This window comes from Nipponia nippon, unplaced genomic scaffold (assembly GCF_047370975.1).
Source record: "Nipponia nippon isolate SJK-2023a ecotype South Korea unplaced genomic scaffold, ASM4737097v1 scaffold_1, whole genome shotgun sequence".
In the NCBI taxonomy this organism is placed as follows: domain Eukaryota; kingdom Metazoa; phylum Chordata; class Aves; order Pelecaniformes; family Threskiornithidae; genus Nipponia; species Nipponia nippon.
Genome location: NW_028262290.1, coordinates 139480896 through 139503560, shown reverse-complemented (window position 1 = coordinate 139503560; position 22665 = coordinate 139480896). Strand labels below are relative to the sequence as shown.

The window sequence follows — 22665 nt, the reverse complement described above, 5'->3', positions numbered from 1 at the left end:
CCCGCCTGCCGCAGTCCGCCTCCCGGCTCGGCTCTCCCCGGCAGGCTCTCCCCGGTACCCGAGGAATGCCCGGGCTCCCCACCCATCCCCAAAAGCGGGCTCGCCCTTGTCGTGTGCCTCCTCTCAGGTGACTGAACGTCACTTTCGGGCAAGAAGCCTCGGAAGCCTCCTACCCGGGCGGGGGAGAGCGCGGGGTGCGGGGTGCGGGCTGCGGGGTGCGGGGTGCGCGGCCGGGCACCCTCCGCGGGGGGCTGCGGAGCCGGCGGCCTTTTGCGCTCCCGCGCACCCGCTGGACCAGTCGTCAGGGGTCCTTAAGGAAATTACCACAGAACCGACTCAATTGTAATTAATTAACCAAAAGAGCCTGGCTAACAGGACTACCTGCAGCTCGCGAGGTTCACTCCCTGGGCTAGTTCGCTTTCGACTCCTGATTAGCTTTTATTAACCCTGGACACGAAATACGCAAACCCGCTTCATTTTTAATGGGCCAAATCATCAAAGCGCGGGTGCTGGCCCGCCGGCGGGTACCGGCCCGGTGCGGGTGCGGGGGGGCAGCGCCCGGGGCCGCCCCCGGGGCAGGAGGGGTGCTGGCCCCGGCCCTCGCTGGCCTCCCCCGGCTGCAGCCGCGCCGGGCGGCCCGCAGCCTTCCTCTGCGCGCTTTTCTCCCCGGGAATTAATAAAAACAAGGCGAAGAAGGAAAGCTCGGTGGATACCGCGAGGCGAAAGCCCTATAAAACGCGTTATATGGCGCGTATCGAGGAGGCTGTAAAGATTTCCTGGGATGGAGGGCCAGCTCCGCAGTCAGGCAGACGATGCCGCTGCAGAGCACGGAGCCAAGTCAGGATCCGGCCCGGCGAGGCTCGCTGATCCCTGCTGCAAAGCCCAGGCTGAGGTTTAAGCAACCTCTCCGGGGACTGCCGAGGGGCAGGCGGCAGCGGGAGGAGAGCGAGGAGCCATCCCCAGGCTCCTCCTTGCCAAGTGCTGAATCAGTCGCAGCTTCTGGCCGGGCCCGGCTCCCCGGGCCCTCACCTAAAGGGAAATAAGGAGGCGAGGGGGCCTGGGAGTTTTTGCCGCGGCCTTGAAGGTCGTGTCCGTGGAAGGTGTTCACACAGACACCCGGGGCGTGGGTGCGTGTCGGGATTTATCGGGTCTGTATTCCTGGCAGATAAACCATTGCTTATCCTCTCAAATCGCCCGTAAATAGACGCGCCGCCGAACAAAGAGCAGAAACATTTAATTGATGTAACACAGATTCTCCCTAAAAAAAGAGAGAGACAGGGAGGCTTAATGTAAACTCCGCGGTTCCTATTTTCACGGCTCTTGTCTGACCTATAAAACAGGTTATTGCGTTACTGCAGGCAACCGCTCAAATGACTGAAAGCAAGAAGAGGGGCTTCTCCCCCTCCCCCCCCCCCCCGACTTTCCTGAAGCAATAGATCTCCTTTCCGTAATCCCCAACCGAACCACCTAAAGTCTGTCAGTCGCAAAATTGCGTGGTAGAAATCTTTAATCGATGCCACATGTGCGATGCGCGTTCGGGATGCAGCGCTGCCGGCGGCGGAGCGGGCAGCGCCCGGAGGGCCGCGCAGGCAGCGCGCGCCGCGGGGGAACGAATTTATGGGGGAGACGGAGGGGAGCGAGAGGGCGACAGCAACGCCCGACGAGCGGGCTGCCTTGACACGGTGACAGGTTGGAGGGGGTGGTTTTTTTTCCCCAGGGAGGAGGAGGAGGGAAAGCGAGGAGGCAGCGCTCCGCGGGTGGAGGCTCTTCCCCGCCGAGCGATGGGGAGATGCCCGGGCAGGGAGCAGCGGGGGGCACTTCGGGGGAACGGGGAAAGGTGTTTCCCCGGTCTCCGGGGGTGGGGGTGGTGGGCAGTCAGCTCTGCGTGTCTGGGTGTGGGTGTTGTGGGTGTGCGCCCCGTCCGGGGGCCAGCGCAGTGGCGCGGGGGGGGGATCTGCCATGGGTGGGAGAGCCCCGGGGGTGCAGGCGGTGTCGGGAGCTCTCGATCTGGGGCAGCCGGGGCTGCAGGCTGCGCTGTCTGTGTGTCTGTGTGTCTGTGTGTGTGTGTCAGGCCCTGTGGCTCAGCCCTGGAGCCGCTCGGCACCCACAGGAATGTGGCTCCTCTCGGCTCCCCGAGCTGCCCCGGCTCCACGTGGAAGTGGCCGCCAGGAAAAGAGAAGGGAGGGGAAGAGAGACGGGGCGGGGGGGGGGGGGGGGGGGGAAGCCCCGAGCCAGCAATCCGTCGAGCCCAAACCCAGCGTCAGACAAAGGACAGTTCATCCCATCCCTTTCCCGGGGAGGCAAGGGGGAAGGCCCGGACAAGCCAGGCTCCCTCCGGCCGCCGCCGGAGCCCCGGGGTGCGCCCGGGCGGGGAGAGGCGCCGGGGTGTGCCCGCCCGTGGGTACGGGGACGGGGGGGGACCGGAGCATCCCCCGCGGCCCGGGGCTCTCACGAAGGGGCGGGCGGCTGTGGACCCTGACCGTGCTTTGGGACCGGGGCCACGGCGACGGGGAGCCCCGGCGAGGGGCATTTCCTAACCGGGCCTGGCCACCCTCTGCCGGGAAGGGGTGCCAGGCTCTCCCCGACCTGCCCGAGCTGGGAGGAGGAGAAATTAAGCAGGGAGAGGGACCGGCATGGAAAAGGAGCCGAGCTGACTGGGCTGGCTGGGAGAGGGGAGCGGTGCCAGAGCCCAGGCTGCCCGGCCAGCGCCGGCGGTGTGAATCCCCATCCCTGCCCGGCATCCCGCCTGCCCGGAGCTGTTCCTGCGCTGTCCGCCCGGGCCCTCCCGGCCCCTGCAGGTTACCGTCACCGCACAGCCCCGCGGCGGCTCCTCAAAGAAAAGGGTGGGTGGACCGACCTGGGAAACAGACTTCCACCTCTTGTGTCCAAGCCTTTCTGCAAAGGGAAGGGACCTCGGGGAGGGGAAAATCTCTTACTGCAGGTTGAAAAAAAATATTAATGCTTGTCTAGAGGGAAACGAGGAAAATACGGAAGAACGTGAAAACGCCGGGCTTGTTCTTTGCACGGAGTGGAAGTTAGCAGAAGAGACAAAGCCCAGCTTTTCAGCAGCCCCGGAGCCGAGGAAAGTCCCTGAAACTTTGCGAGTGAAATGAGCAGGAGCCGGTCCCCAGAGCCGCCCCGAGGCCGCGGGGAGCGGCGGGGCACCGGCGGCGGGGCGGCCCCCTGGCCGGCAGCGCCCGCCCGGCAGCGGGCAGGGGTGGGCAGCCGCCGGCGGCCCCCGCCGCCCTGTCTCTGGCACCCACGCACCCCTCCCCGGCGTGCAGGGAGCAGCTTTACCGAACAAACTGGTCTATTGTACTGCGAGCCATTTACCAACCCCCAAACCTGTTACAAAACAGCAACCCCGGGCTTCTTTCTTGGGGGAGAAAACACGCACCCTCACACGCACACGCACTCGTACTCACGCACACGCGTGGCAAAACGCGGCAGGCAGCAGCGGAGGGAGAAGAAAGGAGAGGGAGGGCGGCGGGGAGGAAGACTGGAGACAGGTAAGGCTGCCCCAGGGCAGGAGCGAGCCTTCCCAGGCCTCTTCTCCCGGCCCTGCCAGCGCGCTCCCCGCCATCCGCGGGTGACAGGGGGTCATGTTTTATCTCGGGGACCCTTCAAGCGACGCCTTTGTCACACCCATTGCTGCCGCCTTACCCCGCACGGCCGTGAATTCCCAGCGCGGCTCCCCCGGGGAGGGGGGGTCCCCGCGGGCCGGCTGCTGCCGGGGAAAACCCGGGGCTTCTGCCGGTGCTCCGCGCCCGTGGGCAGCGCTGCGGCCAGCTCGCTGAAGCCGTGCCCCCATCCCCTCCCCGCTGCACCGGGAAGCGCCAGTGATGGCTCCGCCGCCCGGCTTTCCCCCTAAATCGTGTGGATAGAGAGAAAAAAAAAAAACCAACAAAAGTACCTCCGCAAAGTCCCTCCTTCAGCCGGAGCCGCCGCAGGCTTTTACCAGGAGCAAGGGGAGCGGGGCCCTCATTTTATCCTTTTCTCATATTTAGTGGCTCCCTTTGACGGAAACGTAATTTGTATAATTAGCCGAGCGCACACGGGCGACTGATGGGCTGTGGAGTGTGCAGCTCTCGACGCTAATTGCTCTCAGGAAAGGATTCAGGGCGGCTTAAGGCGAGAGATTTGCTTTCTAGCGTTAGGATGGGTAGCTTTCCCTTCAGCTTAAATCGCTGTGCGGGAAGGTGTACGCGGTCTTGCAAAAGCCCCTTTTCCAGGGGGGACGGAGCATCGCCGCCCCTGGGCTCGCCCGTGGCGACCTGCAAGGGTCAGATCCTGCCAACACGCCCGGGCGGCGGTGGCACGGCGACCGAATGCGAGCGCCCAGGATCGGGCCCTGCAAAAATCCCTCTTTCGTCCCTCGCTTTCTGCAAGCAAACTGGCGTTATTTTTTTTTTTCCCTCTTATTAATAGAAGAAGGGGTAATTTTGAAACGTTTCTCGTGGTCGAAATAATTTTATTTTATTCAGAATATACAGTTTAATTCCTCTATCTACAATTATTTACAGGGTTAAAATAACATTGAAAAAAAGTCTCTGGAAAAGTTGAGGTCATAGATTTCAAGGCACCATTGATAGTGTCCACAGCTGAGCCAAAAAATGTCCGTATTGTATAAAAAAGGCTTTCCTTTGAAATGCAATAAGTTACATGCACAAGCTTTACACATTTTAATCTTTTTGTTTGTTTCTTTTCCCTTTTAAAAATCCCCCATATGCATTCCTTTCGTTATTATTCCTTAACAGTAAAACACAGGAGTCCAAGGAACAACAAAAAAAAAAAAAGGGGGGGGTGTCAGGCTCTAATAAATTGTCCCAGAGGCCAGCGCTAACGGGTGCTGTAGGGAGCCGTGGGGTTGGAGGTGGGAGTTGATGGAGTTGGCAGCGGGGTACCAGGAAGCGGAGCTCTCCAGGTAGCTGGGTGCAGGGGATGGGTTGGAGTTTGGAGGGTGAGCGTGTGCGTGGGCATGGTGGCTGAGGGAGCGGGACGAGCCCTGAGGTTCCCAAACCGCAGGTGATTGTGGAGAGTTGCAGGCCATGGGGTCGCTGGAGCTGGGGCTGTGCTCCGGGGGCATCTCCCCGTTCTTCATGATCTTCTTGATCTTGGATCTTTTATTCTGAAACCAAATTTTCACCTGGGAGGAGAGGAGAGGGGAAGAAAGAGGGAGGGGGGAGGGAAACCGACACCATTAATGCCCGCTTGGCACGCCGGCGCTCCGCGGCTGCGAGGGACCCGCTCCCCGCCGCCCTCCCGGCCCCTCCGCGGGGCCCGATCCGGCCCTTCCCGCCGCGCCGAAGCGGACCCGGAGACCTGCACCCCGCCGGGCCGGGCCAGGCCGAGCCGAGCCGAGCCGGACCGGACCTGGCCGGGCTAAGCCTAGCAGAGCCGAGCCGAGCCGAGCCGAGCCGAGCCAAGCCGAACCGAGCGCGGTACCTGTGTCTGCGTGAGCCCCAGGGAGGCGGCCAGCTCGGCCCGCTCGGGCAGGGCGAGGTACTGGGTCTTCTGAAACCTCCTCTGCAACGCCGCCAGCTGAAAGCTGGAATAAATAGTCCGGGGTTTGCGCACTTTCTTTGGTTTGCCGTTCACCATCCTCACCTCGGGCTCCGCCACCTCCTTCTCTGCACGGGCGCAAGGGCGGGAGAGAGACACAGACGCAGACGTTAAGGCGCGGAAGACGGCTCCGCTCCGCGCAGCCTGCGCCACCGCCCCCGGCGTCCCGCCCGCGGGCCGGGCCGGGCCGGGCAGGGCAGCGGCGCCGGCCCGACGGGCCCCCGCGGCTCCCCCAGGGGCTCCCGCCGCCGGGCGGCGGCCCCGCGCAGCCTCCGCCGGCTCCCCGCGGTGCGGCGGGGGGGGCCCCGCTCCCTCCGCGCCGGGCCTCGGCCGCCCCCGGCCCTCCTCCGCCTCCCGCGCCCGCCCCGGGCATCTCCGCGGAGGGCGGCGGCGCCGGGCGCGCAGCGCTGCGCGGGCGCGGGCGGGAGCGCGGGGTATGCGCGCCCGCAGCAGCAGTGAGGAGGATTATTGGTGCCCTGCTGGGCAGAGGCCGGCCCGGAGCGGAGACCGACCCAGGCCTCCGACCGCTTCCCCCGCACGCCCGCGCCTTCCCCCCGCCGCCGCCGGCGTGTCCCCAAGCGCCGCCGCGGCCGCGCTCCTCCCAGCCAAGCCCCAGCCGCTTGGCTTGGCTACGGGATTGCTTTATTTATTTTCCCCTGTCCCCTTCTTCTTCTTCTTCTTTTTTTTTTTTTTTTTTCCTTCCCCTCACAACAACTTACAAAGAAGTAAATGGAAAGCGCTAAAACCGCGGCGCTTTCTGGTAAAAAACCGTCCCGGCTTCGCAGCCCCGCCACGGCTGGGCTCCCCCTCCCGGTCTCCTCCCCCGCCCCTCCAGCACAGGGGGAAGGAAACTTTCTTTGCCACCGCAGACCTGAGTTTGAGACACGCAACAAGACTCGGCTATTTTTCCCCCTCTTCCTGCGGGGGGAAGGAGGAGGGAGGCAGCCGCGGGGGCCCGGGGGCAGCTGACCGACGTTGGCTTCTCTGAAGCACTAGTCCTAGGATTTGTGTTTTAGATCATGCGGGGTGGTCAGGAAAACTAGACCCAGCTTTCCTCTAGCTTTTTTTTTTTTTTTTTTACTTTCTTTAATTTTTCTCCCCCCCCCTCCCTTTTTATTTTTTTTAAAATTTCTTTCTCCCCGTGGCTGAGGGAAAGCTGCATCCCCGCGGTCCACGGGGCAGGGCTCCGCCGGCGCGCTCTCTGCCGCCCAGCCTCCCCGCGGCCGCGGAAGGTCCCCGCACGCCCCCGGCCCTCACCTGGCTGGCTGGCGGAGCTCTGTACGCGGTTGTAAGCCCCGCTGTACTGGTGGTAGGGGCTGGCGTAGCTGTAGTCTGCATAGGCTTTGGCAGGATAGTTCCCAGCAGATCCGTTCATGCCGTGGTACTGATACTGGTAAGGGTTGAGCGCTTTGCCGTAGGAAGCCGAGGTAGGCGAGCAGTAGCCGTGCGGGGCTCCCCCCGCCGGGCTGTAGTAGTCGGAATCCGTAGCCGAGGACTCGGGTAAAGTGGGGGATTCCTGGGACGGGTGGTGCATGGCTGCGGCCGTCTGGAAAGGAGCCTGGAAGTCGCCGGATCTGATGTTGGGGACCCTTCTGTCAAATACTCCTGTCATAGCTCGGAGCCGGCGGCTGGCTGGGGCTGGCTGCTGGGGCTGCTCGGGTCTAAGCAGACATGTCTGGGGGAGGAGGCTGCGGCGCTGTGTCTGTCTCCGGCAGACTGCTGGCTGGGGCGCAGCATAGGCTTGGTTAAATCCTTAATTGCGCTCTTACGCACAGCAGGGTGGATCGGGTTCCATTGGCCAGAGCAATCGGGAGCAGCGACACCCTAACTCGTCCAACTAGTTTAGCACAACAAAGCTTTGGCTTAAAAAAAAAAAAAAAAAAAGGAAAAAAAAAGGGGGGGGGGGGGAAGTCCCATTCAAGCTCTTTTGAAGTGAATACCAACAGCAACCTCCGAGCCGGAGCGTCGCGATCGGGAGGTTTCCGGCTGCCCCCGCTGCAGCCGGCGAGGGGGCCCGGCCGGCCCCGGCGCCCCGCACCTCCAGCCCGCAGCGCCCCGCGGGAAGGCCGCAGCCGCGCCGCTCCGATTTGCCGCCCGGTCCCCTCGGGGCTACGCTGATGGCTTGGGAACAACGCACCGGGCGCTCCCGGTTCCCGAAGCGGTTTCTGATCTGGTGGCGTCGAACTGGGGTTGTTTCAGCCGGGCTGTCCTCCCTCTCCGGGGGGACGCCGTCCGGGACCTCCGCGTTAAATAAAGTAAATCGCATTACCCCCCAAAATCCTGAATTTTAGTTACATCATATCCTGCGTGGAAGACCCTAGCGCGGCCCGGAGCCGGGCCGGAGTCTCCCGGCGGGACGCCCTGCCGTGGGGTGTGGGGGAGCTGCCGGGGGCACGGCCGGCACCACACGGCCTAGGGGCACCCACGCCGCGGGTTTCGCGAACGGCGACCTGGCCGTGGCGCGATGCCCGTGGGCGGAGAGCCCCCGCCCCCCCGCAGCGCCGGCGCCCCTCCAGGTGCGCCCGTGGCCGCTCGGCCCCACGCGTGGCCGCTCCTCACCGCCCCGCGGCGATGCTCACCGCCCGGGTCAGATGCCCATCACGGGGGGAGCTCAAATCACCCTCACGCGTGGGCAGGACCGCTGGGAGGCCGTCGCAAGAGCCCGCTTCCCGGGTGACAGCCCCCCAGACGTGGCTGGCGCTGTGCGGGGGTGTGTGTCCGCGTGTCCCCCCCGCCGCAGCACCCCACCAGCAGCACCCTCCTTCCCCAGCACCCGGCTTTCCGCGCCCGTCTGCGCACCCGGGTCCCAGGCGATGGGCTCCGGGGCCGGGCCGGGGCGAGCCACGGGCTGGTGATGCCCGTCCCTGGTAATTTTACAGCAGCGTTGCAAAAAAAAAAAAAAAAAAAAGGATCAGATTTTACTAGACACTAAGGAAAACAAATAAAAGGCTGTTTTCAGTGACCTGGAGTTGTAGATTTTTCTGAAGTTGTTTACTCTCCAGGTTTAGCGTGTTTGCTCACTGAAGATCTCCTAGCCAGCTGGGTAACACTTGTAACACAACCATGCATGTTGTACTTGAACTTATTGTTTGCTTTGGAAATGTCCACAGCTCATATAAAATCACATTAAACAAATCCCTAAGCATTTCATTATAGGAATCACTTACTTAAATCCATTGGAAATATCTCCCCCCCCCCCCCTTAATTTTTTTCTAAAGAGAGAGGAGAGGGATATATGTTTACGACGGGGGAGGGGGGAAGTAAGTTTGTTAAAGCTCCCAATTTGCATCCAGTTGGAAGGGACGGTAGAGGTTTTAAACAGATGAAGAGGGGGAGAGAGTTGGGGGGGGAAAGCCCATTTGTGTCATAAATTCCAGGGCACTGCACTTCTACACGCCCGGGCAGGAAGGTGCCGGCGGGAGGGAGGGAGAGGAGCGGACCCGGGCGCTGGTATCGCACCCAGCCCCGGCAGCCTCCGCAGCCGCCGCGGGTCCCGGCCAAGCCGTCCCGGCGAGCTGCTCTTGCAGCTCACCGGGGAAATCTGGATCGGTTTCCTGCAGCAGAGAAAGTTTGCTCTTGTTTTTATTCAGAGGCAAGGCAGGGAAAGGGGAAAAAAAAAAAGTTTCGATATTAAAAGGAAAGGAAAAAAAGACAGAAATCCACCAGATACAACCGCAAAACCCCCAAGCTGGTTTTTTTTGAAGGCATCCGCAGCCGTTGCAGCCCGTGCGAGGATTACCGAGCCGGGGGCATATAAATCCGCCTGTTTGCGGGTTTCCTGCCCCCCGTCCTTCCCAGCCCGAACCCGATTTTCTTGACTTTCTGCTGTTTTTTTCCCCCAGCGGTTTTTATTTAACACATCCGGTGGGGAGCGAGCGTTTCGGAGGGAGCCGGAGTCTGTTTTCTATTTCACAATACGGTCATTGTTTACCGGCACATGCCCGCCGCGCCGCCTCAGCGGCTGCCCGGGGCCCCCGCGTCCAGCCGCGGCCCTTTCGGGCCCAAACCCCGCTAATCCCCGGCGGGGGTGGAGGGGGGTGGGACGGGGACGGGGCCGCGGCCGCCGGGGGGGGACCCGCGGACGCGGCCGGTCCCGGCGCGGGGGCGCCGCGGCCGCGGAAGCGTCGGAGGCGCGCGGCGGCCGTGCCCGTGGCAAGAGCGCCACGGCGTGGCCACGCGGGGCGCAGCGCCGCCGCGCTACCTGCGCGCCGCCCGCCCCCCCCCCCCCCCGCCGCCGCCGCCGCCGCCCCCGCCGGGGCCAGACTGAGCGGCGGCGGCGGCCGCGGAGCCGGGCGGCCCCGCCAGCGCTGTCCCCGCAGGGCACGGGGACCGGGGCGAGGGAGCCGCCGGGCCGGCGGCCGCGGCCGGACAACGCGGCGATTGTTCCCGCCCGCCCGCGCCGGGGAGCTGCCGGGGAGGCGGCGCTGGGGCCCCCGACCGAGCCCGTGTGGCGGCCGGTGCCCTGCCCCGGTCCTGGCTCGGCAGCGTCCCCGGCGGGCCGAAGCCTCCGCACTCGGGCTGCCCGCGGAGCGGGGGGGCTGCGGAGGGCTCGCCGTCCTCCCTCGCTCGGCCGTGCTTTGTTTCCAGCCAAGGAGCGAAATATTTCGGATGAAGCCTCTCAGACTTTTGGATGAAATCTTGCAATTGTTCAGAGAAAATCTTTCACTTTCTGGATAACATATTCCCGTTCGGGCACCGAGTTTTTGCTGGAAACTTTATTTCCATGGAAATTGCTGGCAAAGAATGAAAGGAATTTTTTTTCCCTTCTTTAAAAAAAAAAACCAAACCAACCCCACAGCCCTCCTCAGTGGAAACATGGATTAACTCTTGTTTTACAGCATCAGAAAATGGAGATTTCCAAACAGCTTCAACAACTGATGGCTTTCCTGGCACTCCAGTGCATCGTCTCAGGCTTAGGACTTGTTTACCTAGGAGATTATTTTCAGAATGAAGAGGCAAAGGGACTGAAAGTCCTTGTACTCTCACCTAAGGCTGGGCAAAAATAAATTACATCTGCTTCAAAGTAAAAATCTTGTCATGTTCAGCATGGGCAAAAGCTAGCGGGAATCCAGTGGAGAGGGGTAGAGTGAAGTACCCAGAAGGATGTTCACAGGGCGGTCATAAAAGAGAAGAATGCAGGATTTTGGAAAAAAACAATTGGGAGCAGGGGAGGAGAAATAAACCAGACAGAAAACCCAGGGAAAGAGCCTAGGACTTTTTGCTCAGATTTCAGTAGCTTTCTGCAGAGCCTCCGGCCCCGGGTATAGCTGGTTCAGGGAGAGGAAAACGGGCATTTCTCCACCTAGGCATGACATGCTCTGCTCTGGAGAAAAGAAAAGGAGGTTTTGTGTTCCTGTGAAGGTCACCATTCATGTTGATGGAAGGATGCACATGTGACCTTGGGATCGAAGCCTGTCTGGTCTCTCAGGCACTGGGGCAGGGGTTGTTTTTGCCCTCCATCCCGAAGCGTTCACTAGGCTCCGGTTGTCTCCCACCCCTGGAACAGCCTTTTCTCTTCCAGTTGCTTGTGCGTGCCCAGGAAACGCGGGGCCTCTAGTTAACGAAGCGAACCTGTCATTTCGGCATTTCCACGGCTGATGAACTCAGTGCCGGGCTGGCCGCAGCCTGGCCTCCACTGGCCTCGCTCCTCTGGCCTGTAAATTGCACTGCGCATAAAAGCCATGACGTACAATGTTAAGAATTAGAATTTTCCTTTTAGGGCGAATTGTGGCTGTCTCTTTTACTTGCCAAAGAGCTGACATGAGGAGCTTACAGTTGCACCTATTTCCCCCAAATTGCACCAACATGACTGAAAGGAGGAGTCAGGGCTCCCTGTTAGCATCAGCTGCAGCAGACTGAGCCAAACGTGTGGGACAAGATGATGTTAAGAGGTGCCTGGAGATGCAGGACTCCTGCCTGGAGCCCCCCCTTCCCTCCTTGCTCAGGGTGCGCCTGCCAGGGTCACTGAGGGGTTGCTCAGACGTTTCTCCATGCATCACAACCTTCCCAAGGCAGGGTATTGCCTGGCAGTCACAGTCCAGCCACGGCCTGCCCCTCCAGAATAGGAAATACTTAACAAACTCACCCATTCCCTTCCTTTTTGGAGCTCTGTCCACATGAAGCAGACAGGGAGCTCCCGTTGTTCTTCAATTCAAGGGCTCGGGACCGACGTGACCCATCTTAAGGAGACCTGCTCTGGGCTGGGCAGGGTGTTCAAGGAAAAGCCCATCCCAGGATTTTTTCCCATTTCCAGTCCATGTGCTTCCATCGCGGTGTAAGACCAACCTCTTCCTGAGGTCATGGAGGCCAGCACAGAAATGTCATCAGAAAACCCAACTTCTCCCAACTCCCAAGTTGTTCTTCTACCTGCCCTCTCCCCGGGTAGCTGGGCATTGTTATTCCAGGAGCTGTAGCTGCTTTGACTGATGTGAGGCCCGATGGTTTCCAAGAAAGACAAGATGCAAACCAGATGGAGCCATCTTCAGATCAACAGTTTTGGTCAGCAGCAAGAGCTGCAGGAGTTGCCTGAGGTTTCCACAACAGACGTTTGAGCATGGACCTGGAGCCACATAGGCAAAACTGCTGCTGGAGGTGCTGCTCTGACACAGATCATGAGCCAGCACTGCCGGAGAGCCAGGTGTAAAGGCTCTCTTGCCAGAAACACTCCTGAGAAAATATTTGCGCTAGCTGCCCTTGCTGCCCGGTGCGGTGCTGGGGTGTGTGTGTGTGCTGCAGGGGTCTGGCACGGCAGTCGGAGCGGTGGTGGTGCTGGCATGTGGGGAAGGGCCTCCGACCAAGAGCAGAGGAGGAAAGGACCTCGGCCGTGGCAGCAGGAGGGGCAGGAGGGAACGACTTCAGGAAATCCAGCGTCCTGGATGAGTGGGCAGCTGGGCTGGATGACTGTAATGATCTTTTCAGGCCTTAAAATTTATTACTGTAGCTTTTAGCTCTGAGTACCCAAAGGCAGTTGCTCCTCAAGGAAGAAGGTTGCTTCATCTCCAGTACGGCCGTTCACTGCTTATTCTCTCCCGCCTGTCACATCTCCTTCAGCCGTAACTCACTTCTCGGCCTCTCAGATAGGAGCAGGGTCGCTGCCTCTCTGCGGGACTTCAGATGTGAGATAAATCCTTTTGCATCCCAATGCCGCAGGAATGCTTTCCCAGATCTCTGACATCCCTGTTAAAAGATGACCGGTCAAAGAATTTGAGGCGTAGCTCTTCAGGCCCTTTGGTGTGTTTTCAGCAGAGCAGGGCAGGGCAGGGCAGGGCAGGGCTGCTGGCGGAGGGGCTCGGGGACGCCTGCCCGCGGGGGCCCTCGTGCAATGCGGATTTTCCCCTACAAACCTTGGGAATTAAGCTTGCAATTTTCCTTTTGCTCTTTTAATAATGATCTAATATGTTGTTATCCTACAGAGGTCAGCCAAACTTTTATAATTTAGACCTTGAAGGTTTTGTGGATGATGGCAGCGTTAGGACAAGCTCTCCAAAACTCCTGTTTAGCTTATGCTAAGTTCAGTGCGAGGTTAGCATGCTTGTGCAATCAGCTCGAATCAGGCAATGTTAAACCATACAAACCGATGCAGAAATGAAACACCGCAATTAGGCTGCTCGAGCAGTGAATACAAGACGTGACATTCAACAAGGGGCCAGGACACCTTGCAGGTTAAAGATCAAGACAGCAAAAGAACATCTCTTGTCATATGGCTCTGTCCTTGTTCCTTATGTTACATGGTCTGTCTGGCTTCGCCTGTTAAGTTTATCAACATGTACTCACCGACAGTATATACACTAGCTAGCAGTAGATAATATCTATAAAATGACTTAGTAACTTGCATCTGTCATAAAACCCACTTCATGTTCAGTTCCTCAGTTATAGCTTAGCCTTATTATTATTAATTTTAAAATAAATATATGCTAGACTTTCCCTGTGACTGCAATTCTAGGGCTCTATTATTTTATTTCATCTTCTGCCTTAGCTTTTATGTCCTTCACTAAAATGTACGCTGCCATAATCCAAACTTGGTATCCTAAAAGTTTCCTATGCAGCACAGGGGAACCTTCTCCTTCGTCTTTCGCAATCCAGCCTGCAGCTGTGAGCAGCCCTGCAGGGAAGCTGGATGTCACTGGCTGCGTTGTCAGTGCTGTCTCTTCAAGGGGCTCTGTAAGGTCACTGCCATATTCATAAGCATAGAGGAAAAGACTTTTCTTCTTTTTCTGGTCTCCATGTTTGAATTACATCTTTGTCCTTGAAAGAGGCCCTGCTGCAAGAAGCATCAAGATGCTCTGCTTTAAGATTCTTTTTACATTCCTGTGAAGATCTTCATTTATTGGAAAAATGGAGGTTATTTTCTTCTTCAGCTCAGATTTCTTTATCACGATGTTCTCTAGTCAGTGACTGAAAAATAGCTCTTGGGGCTATATCATTTGCGCTTCTGTGAGCCTGCTAGTTCTTTTATTATTAGGAAAATGCCTTAGTTTGGGAATGAGAAATAAGGTGTTTTTCTTAAGAGACTTTGAGGCAGGCATGTGTTTTGAGGTAAAGTACCACCTGAGTGAATAGCTACAGAAGGAAAAGAATTTTCATTAAAGATATTTAGCTGAAAATACATTTGGATTAGAAATAAGACATGTTTTATCTTTTTTTTTTCCTTTTTTCTTCTTTCAAAAAGGGTAAATTAACCTTTGGAAAAAAAACCCAAAGGGTTATGGTGGCTTCTGCATGACTTGTACTTCCTCCCTTTCCAAGTGAGATCTTTGGATCAAGCAGAGGATGAACGAATGATGCAGACATGACCAAATTAGGTTGTATGGCTTATGCTGTCCAGCAAATCAGAGCAAATGATTGCTGTGGTCCCGTCTGGCCTTCAAATCTGTAAATTTTCAGTAATCTTTTTGTCAGTTTCATAAAAAATTCCACTTTTTTTTCTCATGTGCTGCCAAATAAAGTCCTCACAGTTAATGTGTCATCACCCTGATTTCAGAATCTCTCTTTGTTAGAAATGGCAGGCACATGACGATGCCTGGATTCGGGCTTGGGACTTTTCATCACTTGAAGGACCAGCAGTTAACCCTAGAGCTCTTTACAACAAGGTGTGCATGGCTGCCTCTTCCTTTTCCCTGATCTCCACGGGGAACCCACCTGATACAAACCACCAGCATGATCCAGGTCCTGCTAAAACCAATAGAAAGGGTCCCTGTTGGCTTCAGTGGGGGTAGACGGGTGTTTTGTGTGCCCACGCTCCCTCTCCTCTTTCAATACCTGGAGCCAGAGAGCTGTAGCTTCTGCCTTAGCCTCCCCATTTCGGTACCCATGCTTTAGAGGCTTTCGCCTGCCCTATTTATTCTCCATCCCACTTTGCTGGAGGATTCTGCTGTGATGAGTTGGACATGACATTTTTTCTTCCTCTGGGACTTGTTACTTGACTTTAGGCAGATCAGAAATCCTTGTCATGCTTGCTGTTGCTCTTTGCCTTAACGTACTTACAGTCTGGAGAAGGTATGGGTGGACTGGAGAGCAGAGAAAGCCATCACCCCGGAGCCTGTCCTCGGCCTTTTTGCTGTGTTATACAAGAGATGACAATTATCCTCTCTGGCTTTGGAAAAGAAGCTAGATAAAATGCAGAGATTATGAAGGCAGGCAGTCATATTACAACAATTCTGGGCAGCGAAATAATAGTTGTGGATGGAGTGAAAAGATGGTACAGTGTGATCCAAAGGCGCGCTGGTGCCAGTGCGAGTCTTTCCAGCCACAGTCAAAAGAACTTTATGCAGCCCTTTGTGTGCTTACACATCGTGATATAAAAGATGAAATCTTCCATAGACCAAAGAGGCCAGGACGTCGTTAGTGTTATCTTACATAAGATTTCAGGGGGCTTCGGGTGTTGGCGGGCAGAATTTGGACTGAGGATCTCTATCAAAACCTGGTTCTTCTTTTGGTGAAATAATAGGTGATGGAGAACAGTTGCAGCTCAAATGGAGCAGAGCTCCTTATTGGGGGCTTCACATTTAATCTTTTCCCACTAGGACTTCAGAAAGTAAGAGAGTGTTAAAAAAAAAAAAAAGTGACAATCATGTATTTCTGCACATTTTGTTTTTATAATTGTAATATTATAGTACTGTTTACTCAACCAATATAAGCCCGGTGCTCTCAGCAAATACTTACAATGTGTGTGCTCCGAATTTATTCTTTGCAAAGCAGACTTTACATGCCACAGATGAAAACACTTCAGCCTCATTTAAATAGGAAATAAAAGGGATTGCATTACTCTATTTCTTTGCATGCTGAAGAAAAAAAAAAAAAGGCATTGTCCTCTTTCAGAGTTCAGATTTCATTTTCTTCAAATGAAGTTGCGGTGGTTAGATTTACAAAACCTCTATTCTTTTTTTTTTTTTTTCCACAGATCTGCAAATTTCCTATCTTTAAAGTGTTTGCACAGAGTCAAAAATAAAACAATAGAAACACAAATCTTCAAGCCAAAAGTTCCAAGCTGGCATGAAAAATGGCAAGAACAAGATTTGAACACTTCTTAATACCAGTGTAACCATGAGATTACTTTTAAATTCCTTTTCTCTGAAATTCTCTATTTTATTTATCAGAGCAAAACAGCGTAAAGCAGAAAAGACATTTCTAAAGATTTTCTTGGACTGTTTAAAGCTATATCTGAAGACATATAGACTATAATAGAAACACAGAGACCAAATTATTATTGTGTTTTACATTTTGGCATTTTTGCAAACTTCCATAATTATGTCATTTTAGTACATTAAAACAAACAGCAAGGAAATAGAAAATACTTCTTCCACAGCTGTGTTTACTACCTTAAATGTGTTTTTTTCTCAACCAGGCAACCAGTCTGAGATAAGAGGTTTCCCTGCTGTGTAACACAGCATAATCAGAAGCACACGCAGCACCCACCTGGAGTATTCCAACGTACAAGAGTAGAGGAAAATTCAAGCAATAGAATGGAAAAGTCAATAGCTTTTTCCAGCGAGACACATTTGACATAGTAATAGACTTACTTTTTAAATATATGAATGTACAGAAGATCTTGGAGAGTTTCTTTGAGTGAAAATCCTGTTTGTACAGGGAAAAAAAAGAATATTCAACCTTCCTTGAAGAAATCCCAATTTTAATTGAAAGGCTTTAAAACATATCCCTATTTTACCATAATGTGAAACATGATTTTCCACTTTCTTTACTACTTTGGGGAGCATATTTTACACAAATGAAAGCCTAATGAGCTATTCCTAGTCAAATGGAAATATTTTGTCAAAATTGCAAATATCTGAAGAATGTTATTTAGTCGAAATCAGCAGCACTTTTAGGGATTTCCTGAGGAGTTTTAATCTGCTTGAATATCTGTTTAGAAATGAAATTGAAATTTTTCTTACCACCGTTTCTATAGCAGAAATAAGTTGCAAAATGATTGCAGAAAAGTATCTTTCCCTAGAAATGAGCAATATTGCTTTCCAATTTTCAGCCATTGCTGGTATGAGGTAACCACTTTTCAAAAAGTCCAGGCATTTTGGTAGGATTTTATTTCACTGGGAAATCTGATGGATCTTTTAAAAACTTCTTTTGAATGATCACTCGATAATTATTCTCAATGTTGTAGAAATCAGAAATTCTGACAAATTTTTCAGGTCATGTAAAACATACATTTTTCTTGACCTGAAAGTAAATATTTTACTTCAGCTTCGAGTGTTTCTTTAAGGTTTTTGATTCTGTATAACAGAAATGAAAGAAATTCCGAAATCACAGAATGAAAATGTGTTGTAAAACATCAGTGTGGACTTTTTAGACTTCCATACTATTTTGTCTTTTTTTTCAGTATGGACAGTTGAAGACAAAAACCTCTCAAATCAAGTCATGGAATATTTTTGAGTAACCAAATTGACAGTTTTTGTTAAAAGACAACTTTGACTGAAAAAAAGTAATCAGAACCCGCTTTGTAGTAGTAATGTAGTGTAAGCCCCTACAGCAGATAGGCACTTAGAAAAATTCTTCTCATCAGCTGAAATTTTAGGCAACCTCTTTTGTTTTGTTTGAAGGTTCTACCCATGAACATCGGACACAATCTGGTCGGTAAGCTTCATTAACATGGTCTTTGCAGCTTGCCTTATTTTAGCCACCTAAAATCCAGGTCTGAAGTCTAGGGCAGCACCCTCAGCTTCCATTGCTGAGGTGGAGAATGATGGATGTGTCTCGAGGAGCGGTCACTCTCTCCTAGGAGGGACATCACGAGACAGCTGTGTTGCAACATACCTGATCCATTGCTTCTACCAAGAATACTGTCAAACTTGAGTATTTAGGATACTTGTGGATGCTAATGGAAGCACTGCAAGCTGTATTGATTTGACTTGTCAGGAGTATTTTCCAGACCATCTATGATACAGTCTGAGTATTTAGCACTGTAGCTGTGTATAATCCAGGAGATCCACTGAGAACCAGCAGATAAGGGCGTTTTTGCTCTGTGTGCACATACGCCATGAGTTTAATGTTTGACTCTTCAAACTGCTAGGTACCCAGAGCATCCGCTGGCATGTCTGCCACTCCAAGCACTATGGCTGGGTGTTCAAACACAGGGACAAACGCAACGTGGTCCCAGATTTTAGCCAAGAGAAGCTGAATTCAGAGTGCTCCAAACAGAAATGATACTGTTCCTTTTTAATAATGAAGGTAATTAAGCCTCAGATGCCATAGCAAAAGTCATGGCAAATTCATTACCATCAGCAAACCAAGTCAAAAGTATTTTGGAGTCAGGCTGTTCCCATTGGCACCAGAGGAGGTTTACCACAGGCTTCCCCAGAAGCAAAGTCAGGTCAGCGCCGAACCTTTGCGAATTCTCAGTTTACCATGATGTGCTCTAGCTTAGTTGTTGGATGGGGCAGGGATAGGAGCCACCAGCTGAAGTTTTGTGTCTGTGCTGCAGCAGATGAGGCTGGCCGCTTGCCCTTGCAGCATGCTATATTTCACCCTTTCCTGTGTCCTCCACAGCACTTGGCTTTAAGGAGGACTTTAGAAGTATTTAGAAATAGTTTTGGTTGCGAGATAGCTTTGCAAAGCCTATGACGCAGACTTAATAAGGTAAATGCGAAGTATTACCAAAGCTTGGGAGGTCTGTGTTTTACTCAGCAGTGCTAGCCAGTTCACCTCCTTGGTGGGTTGGCCCCGGCCAGCAGCTAAGCACTCAACGCTGCCGCTCGCTCACTCCCCTCACCCAGTGGGACGGTGGGAGAAATAGGAAGAGCAAAAGCAAGAAAACTCGTGGGTCAAGATAAAGGCAGTTTAATAGGTAAAGGAAAGAGAAAAAACAAGCAAAGCAAAGGCAACCACTCACCACCTCCCACAGGCGGATCGATGCCCAGCCAGTCACTGAACACAGGCCACCTTGGAAGCCAGCTCCCCACCCCTCCTTCTTCTTCTTCTGCCTTAGTTTTGGTTGCCGAGCATGATGTTACATGGTAGGGAGGTGAATAGCTGCAAAATACAGATCCTTCCTCAAAGGCTGTGGGAATTTCTGGGCACTTGTAACCATTACAAAACTAGAAAAAACTAGATACAGGGATAGATTTGTCCTACCTGTGATGCTTAGAGAGTCCGTTCTTTAGGATGGTGTGACAGACATGGGGATGTGGGTTTCCTCAAGGAGGAGAGCTGGATGAGAGGTGTTTTCTTTTTCCTTCTCTCAAAAGAGAAATGCCTGTTTATTTAAGCGAACAATGCAATGAAGCTTCACACTCCATTTCAGAAGTAACCCAGAGCTGTGACTACTTAAAAACCACTTTCTGCAACACAAGGCACCTATTCCACTCACAGAGATATTTATAGAGGAAATTAGCACAACTTCTTGATAAATCTGTTGGATTAAAAAGTGATGGGGCTGGCAAACGCTGTTTCCCTTTTAAGCTGTTTGAGCATTTCTGTCATAACAAACATTGTCCCCAAATTGTGGCACCCTTTCCTCTCACAAATTTTTGAGTGGTGCTGGAACACACTCTGATATGATTCCCTTTCATTTCTGACACCGTTATGTCATTTTCTGGATTTGCGCTGACAGCATTTCATTTCGACATCATTATAGCATCTCAACCGACTTTCCACACTGAGCACACCAAGAGAGTTTTGTGATGACACTATACTAAGAACAGTTAGAATGCAAAATAACCCTGCTGAAGAGTAATTATTATGCATGAACATGATCAGGTTTTCTTGCTTAAGTTTTCAGCTGTTGCAAAGTTTGATATTTTCTTTCTTTTCAAAATGGCCAAGGGATTCAAGGTATAGGTAAAGCTACCCCGAGGCTGGAGGATGCAGAGCCTGGTGGGTGCACAGCCTGCCGTTACGGCTAGCAAAGGTGGGCACAGCACCCAACAGGAGTCAGGATTCAGTCCATCATCTTCGGCCCCTCGGAAGTCGAGTGCCTGAGCTGGGCAGCGAGGTGCCCAGGTGCCTCAACTCCCATCACAAGCAGCAGAAGGAACCAAAGGGGATTTGACCCATCAGTGTTAGACCCGTCTCTTAAGACGTGATGAGATTTTGTTGGGACGTGCTCATCGTGCATAGGGAGCCTGGAGAAGTGATTTAGCCTTGCTGCCTAATTTTTAAACAGTTAAAGTTAGGAGAGTCTAGTTCCACCCAAAGGGGTAAAAAAAGGCAACTGGAGAAAAATACCATGGTAGAAAAATGAAAAAAAACACCAAACTCAAACAACCCAGCACATCTCTTTTTATGCCTCTCAGTGCTATGTCTTATAGATTCATGGCTGCACAAGCCAGGGTGTGCAGAGGAATCCCAGGTGACAAGTCTAAGCCAGGTGCCTCTCTGAGGCCTCTGTGATGAGGGGGAATCGATCCCACCGAAGATGCTCTTGCAGTAACATCCACGCAGGCCAGCAGTGCAGCCACCCCAGGATCACACACATCTCCCTGGCAGGCGGCTCTGGTTCCCTGAACCCTGCTGCAAACCCTCCACCTGCACCTGACCGTTCCCGTTCTTGGATTTGCTCTAAGCAAGGAAAGACATGCAAGTTCGTGCACAATTACATTAAAAATTAAAGAATATTAAGTCAGAGGCAGCTCCAAATACAGCAAACCTTGGATTTATCAAAATGTATGATATTCAGAAAGTCTTCATTCATCTCCCTTCTGGAAGTGTGTTCTAACACAGGCGCTAATTACATCAACCACTATAAATATTTTTTTTTTAATTGGAACATTTGTGTTGGCGAGGATATGCAAGGCATGCTTAGGAAGTGAGACAGGGCAGTATTTTTACTGTCATTTTAAAATTAGTGATCCTCTCCCTTAGCTACTGCATTTGGTACAACAAGTAGAATCAGTCATTTCTTCATGATCTTTTGCAGGAGTGGGAATTTTCTAGTCTCTGTAGTATGTAGATGCCTTACTAACCTTGATAACATTTTTCCTCAGGTGAAATGAGATAAGGAATAGCATTACCTCCCCTGTTTGAGATGGAAAAATGAGACAGAGGAGACTTGCTGGAGTCCAGATTAAAGTCAGGTCTTTGGGATCCTACATCCATCCCACCAGCATACTCACCACTGTCTCCACCTGTGTGTGGATGTCCTCAGGCAGACAGAAAAACAGGGCTCTATTTTCTTCTCCTTTACATTTTCTGTATGTTTGACAGCATCACACTGTAATGACGGAGTAGGTTGCCTGGAAATAGTGTGGACCTGAAGGAAAAGTTCCTGGTGTGCTTTTAGTCAGCTAAATCCTCAGTTAAATGTGCCAGCAAGCCCTGGCTGCGTGGGACAGGGAGCAGGAGTGAGAGGAATCAGGTGGGGAAGCAGTAGAGCTGGGAATACAGCTTTTCGAGACAGTGCTGCATGTTTCTTATTTTAGATTTATGGCTCAGCTGATGTGGATCAAAAAAGTTACCTGGGGGCAATTCTAAATGATCTTATTCCAGTGAGAAATCCCAGGTAAATGTGAAAGTCTGGAGGCATAGTACTGGGAGCTCAGCAGCCTGAGCCCAGTCCCAGTTGAGCAGTGCCAAGTTTCCTCCATGTGCTTTGGAGAGCGAGCAGCAGTAGGATTTACGACATGAGAGTGGGGTGGTGTGTGGGAAATGGGTATGTCACCTGTAGCCAGACCCATGAATAGTCTTGGGCTTATGTTTTGTCATGGAATTATTTTTTTATGAGGGATCACATTGGAATATTATTAAAGACAAGTTCTGCACTGTGGATGGCTCCTGTATTTGCAAAGTTTATCTGAGTTTATCTGTAAAACAGCAGGTGATGCTGCTGTGATCCTTAAATGTGTCCCACACATCCTACAGCCTAGAGGAAACTGCTGTAGTACCTATGGGCCACCACTGGGCATCCTTCTGCTCATCCAAGTGGAAAGGGACTAGACAGTCAAAGGGGTCCTCAGTTACAGGGTCTCTGTACGTAGAGCATATGCCTCATATCCAAACTTGGAAACAGCCAGTTCCCATCTGTAGTTGTGGATGCCCCATCATTGGAAGTGTTCAAGGTCAGGTTGGATAGGGCTTTGAGCAACCTGATCTAGTGAAAGATGTCCCTGCCCAGGACAGGGGTTGGACGTCGTGGTTTTTAAAGGTCCCTTCCAACCCAAACCAGTCTGTGATTCCTGCCTGTGCAAAAGTCTCCCAGGCCAGAAAGGGGTTTCGATGTTTCCGTGAGCAAGCAAGAGGACGAGCCACTCTTCTCATAGCTCCTGTAGGCGTTGCGGGGGAAGAATGTCATTTATCACAGTGTCATCTCAGGTTATTCCTGAGCTAGTAAAGCATGAGCAGAGAGAGATTCATGAGATGGAGCTCATCCTTTCAAATCCAAGCCCATGTCTTTCAGCTGCCTCACCCCAAGACAGATGTGCTGCGCCCAGCCTCCAGAAAACCTGATTCATGGCTTCATCCACAGCCCATTGCCAGCAAGCAAAAGATTTCCATTGACTTCACTCAGTTTTTTGACTCAAAACACATTGCAAAAGGCCAGTTCTCTGCTGAATCTGTCAAGGGTCTCCTGTGTTGTCAGAGCCAGTGGAGCCTCGCTGGTTGTTGCCAGCGGGGAATTTGGCCCTGCGTGCCATTTCCAGCACGGATGTCGCAAGCTGA

General features: G+C 53.0%; 1 protein-coding gene across 1 annotated transcript; it reads right to left on the bottom strand.

The window, feature by feature from the left end:
- Window positions 1-4538: 4538 nt before the first annotated feature.
- Window positions 4539-7263, bottom strand: DLX5 (distal-less homeobox 5). The gene is made up of 3 exons (XM_087757747.1): window positions 6820-7263; window positions 5446-5630; window positions 4539-5146 (listed from the first exon to the last, which is right to left on the bottom strand). Exons 1-3 carry the CDS (start codon window positions 7172-7174, stop codon window positions 4814-4816), a joined length of 873 nt encoding a protein of 290 aa, XP_087613873.1. The 5' UTR covers window positions 7175-7263; the 3' UTR covers window positions 4539-4813.
- Between the last annotated feature and the right edge of the window lie 15402 nt (window positions 7264-22665).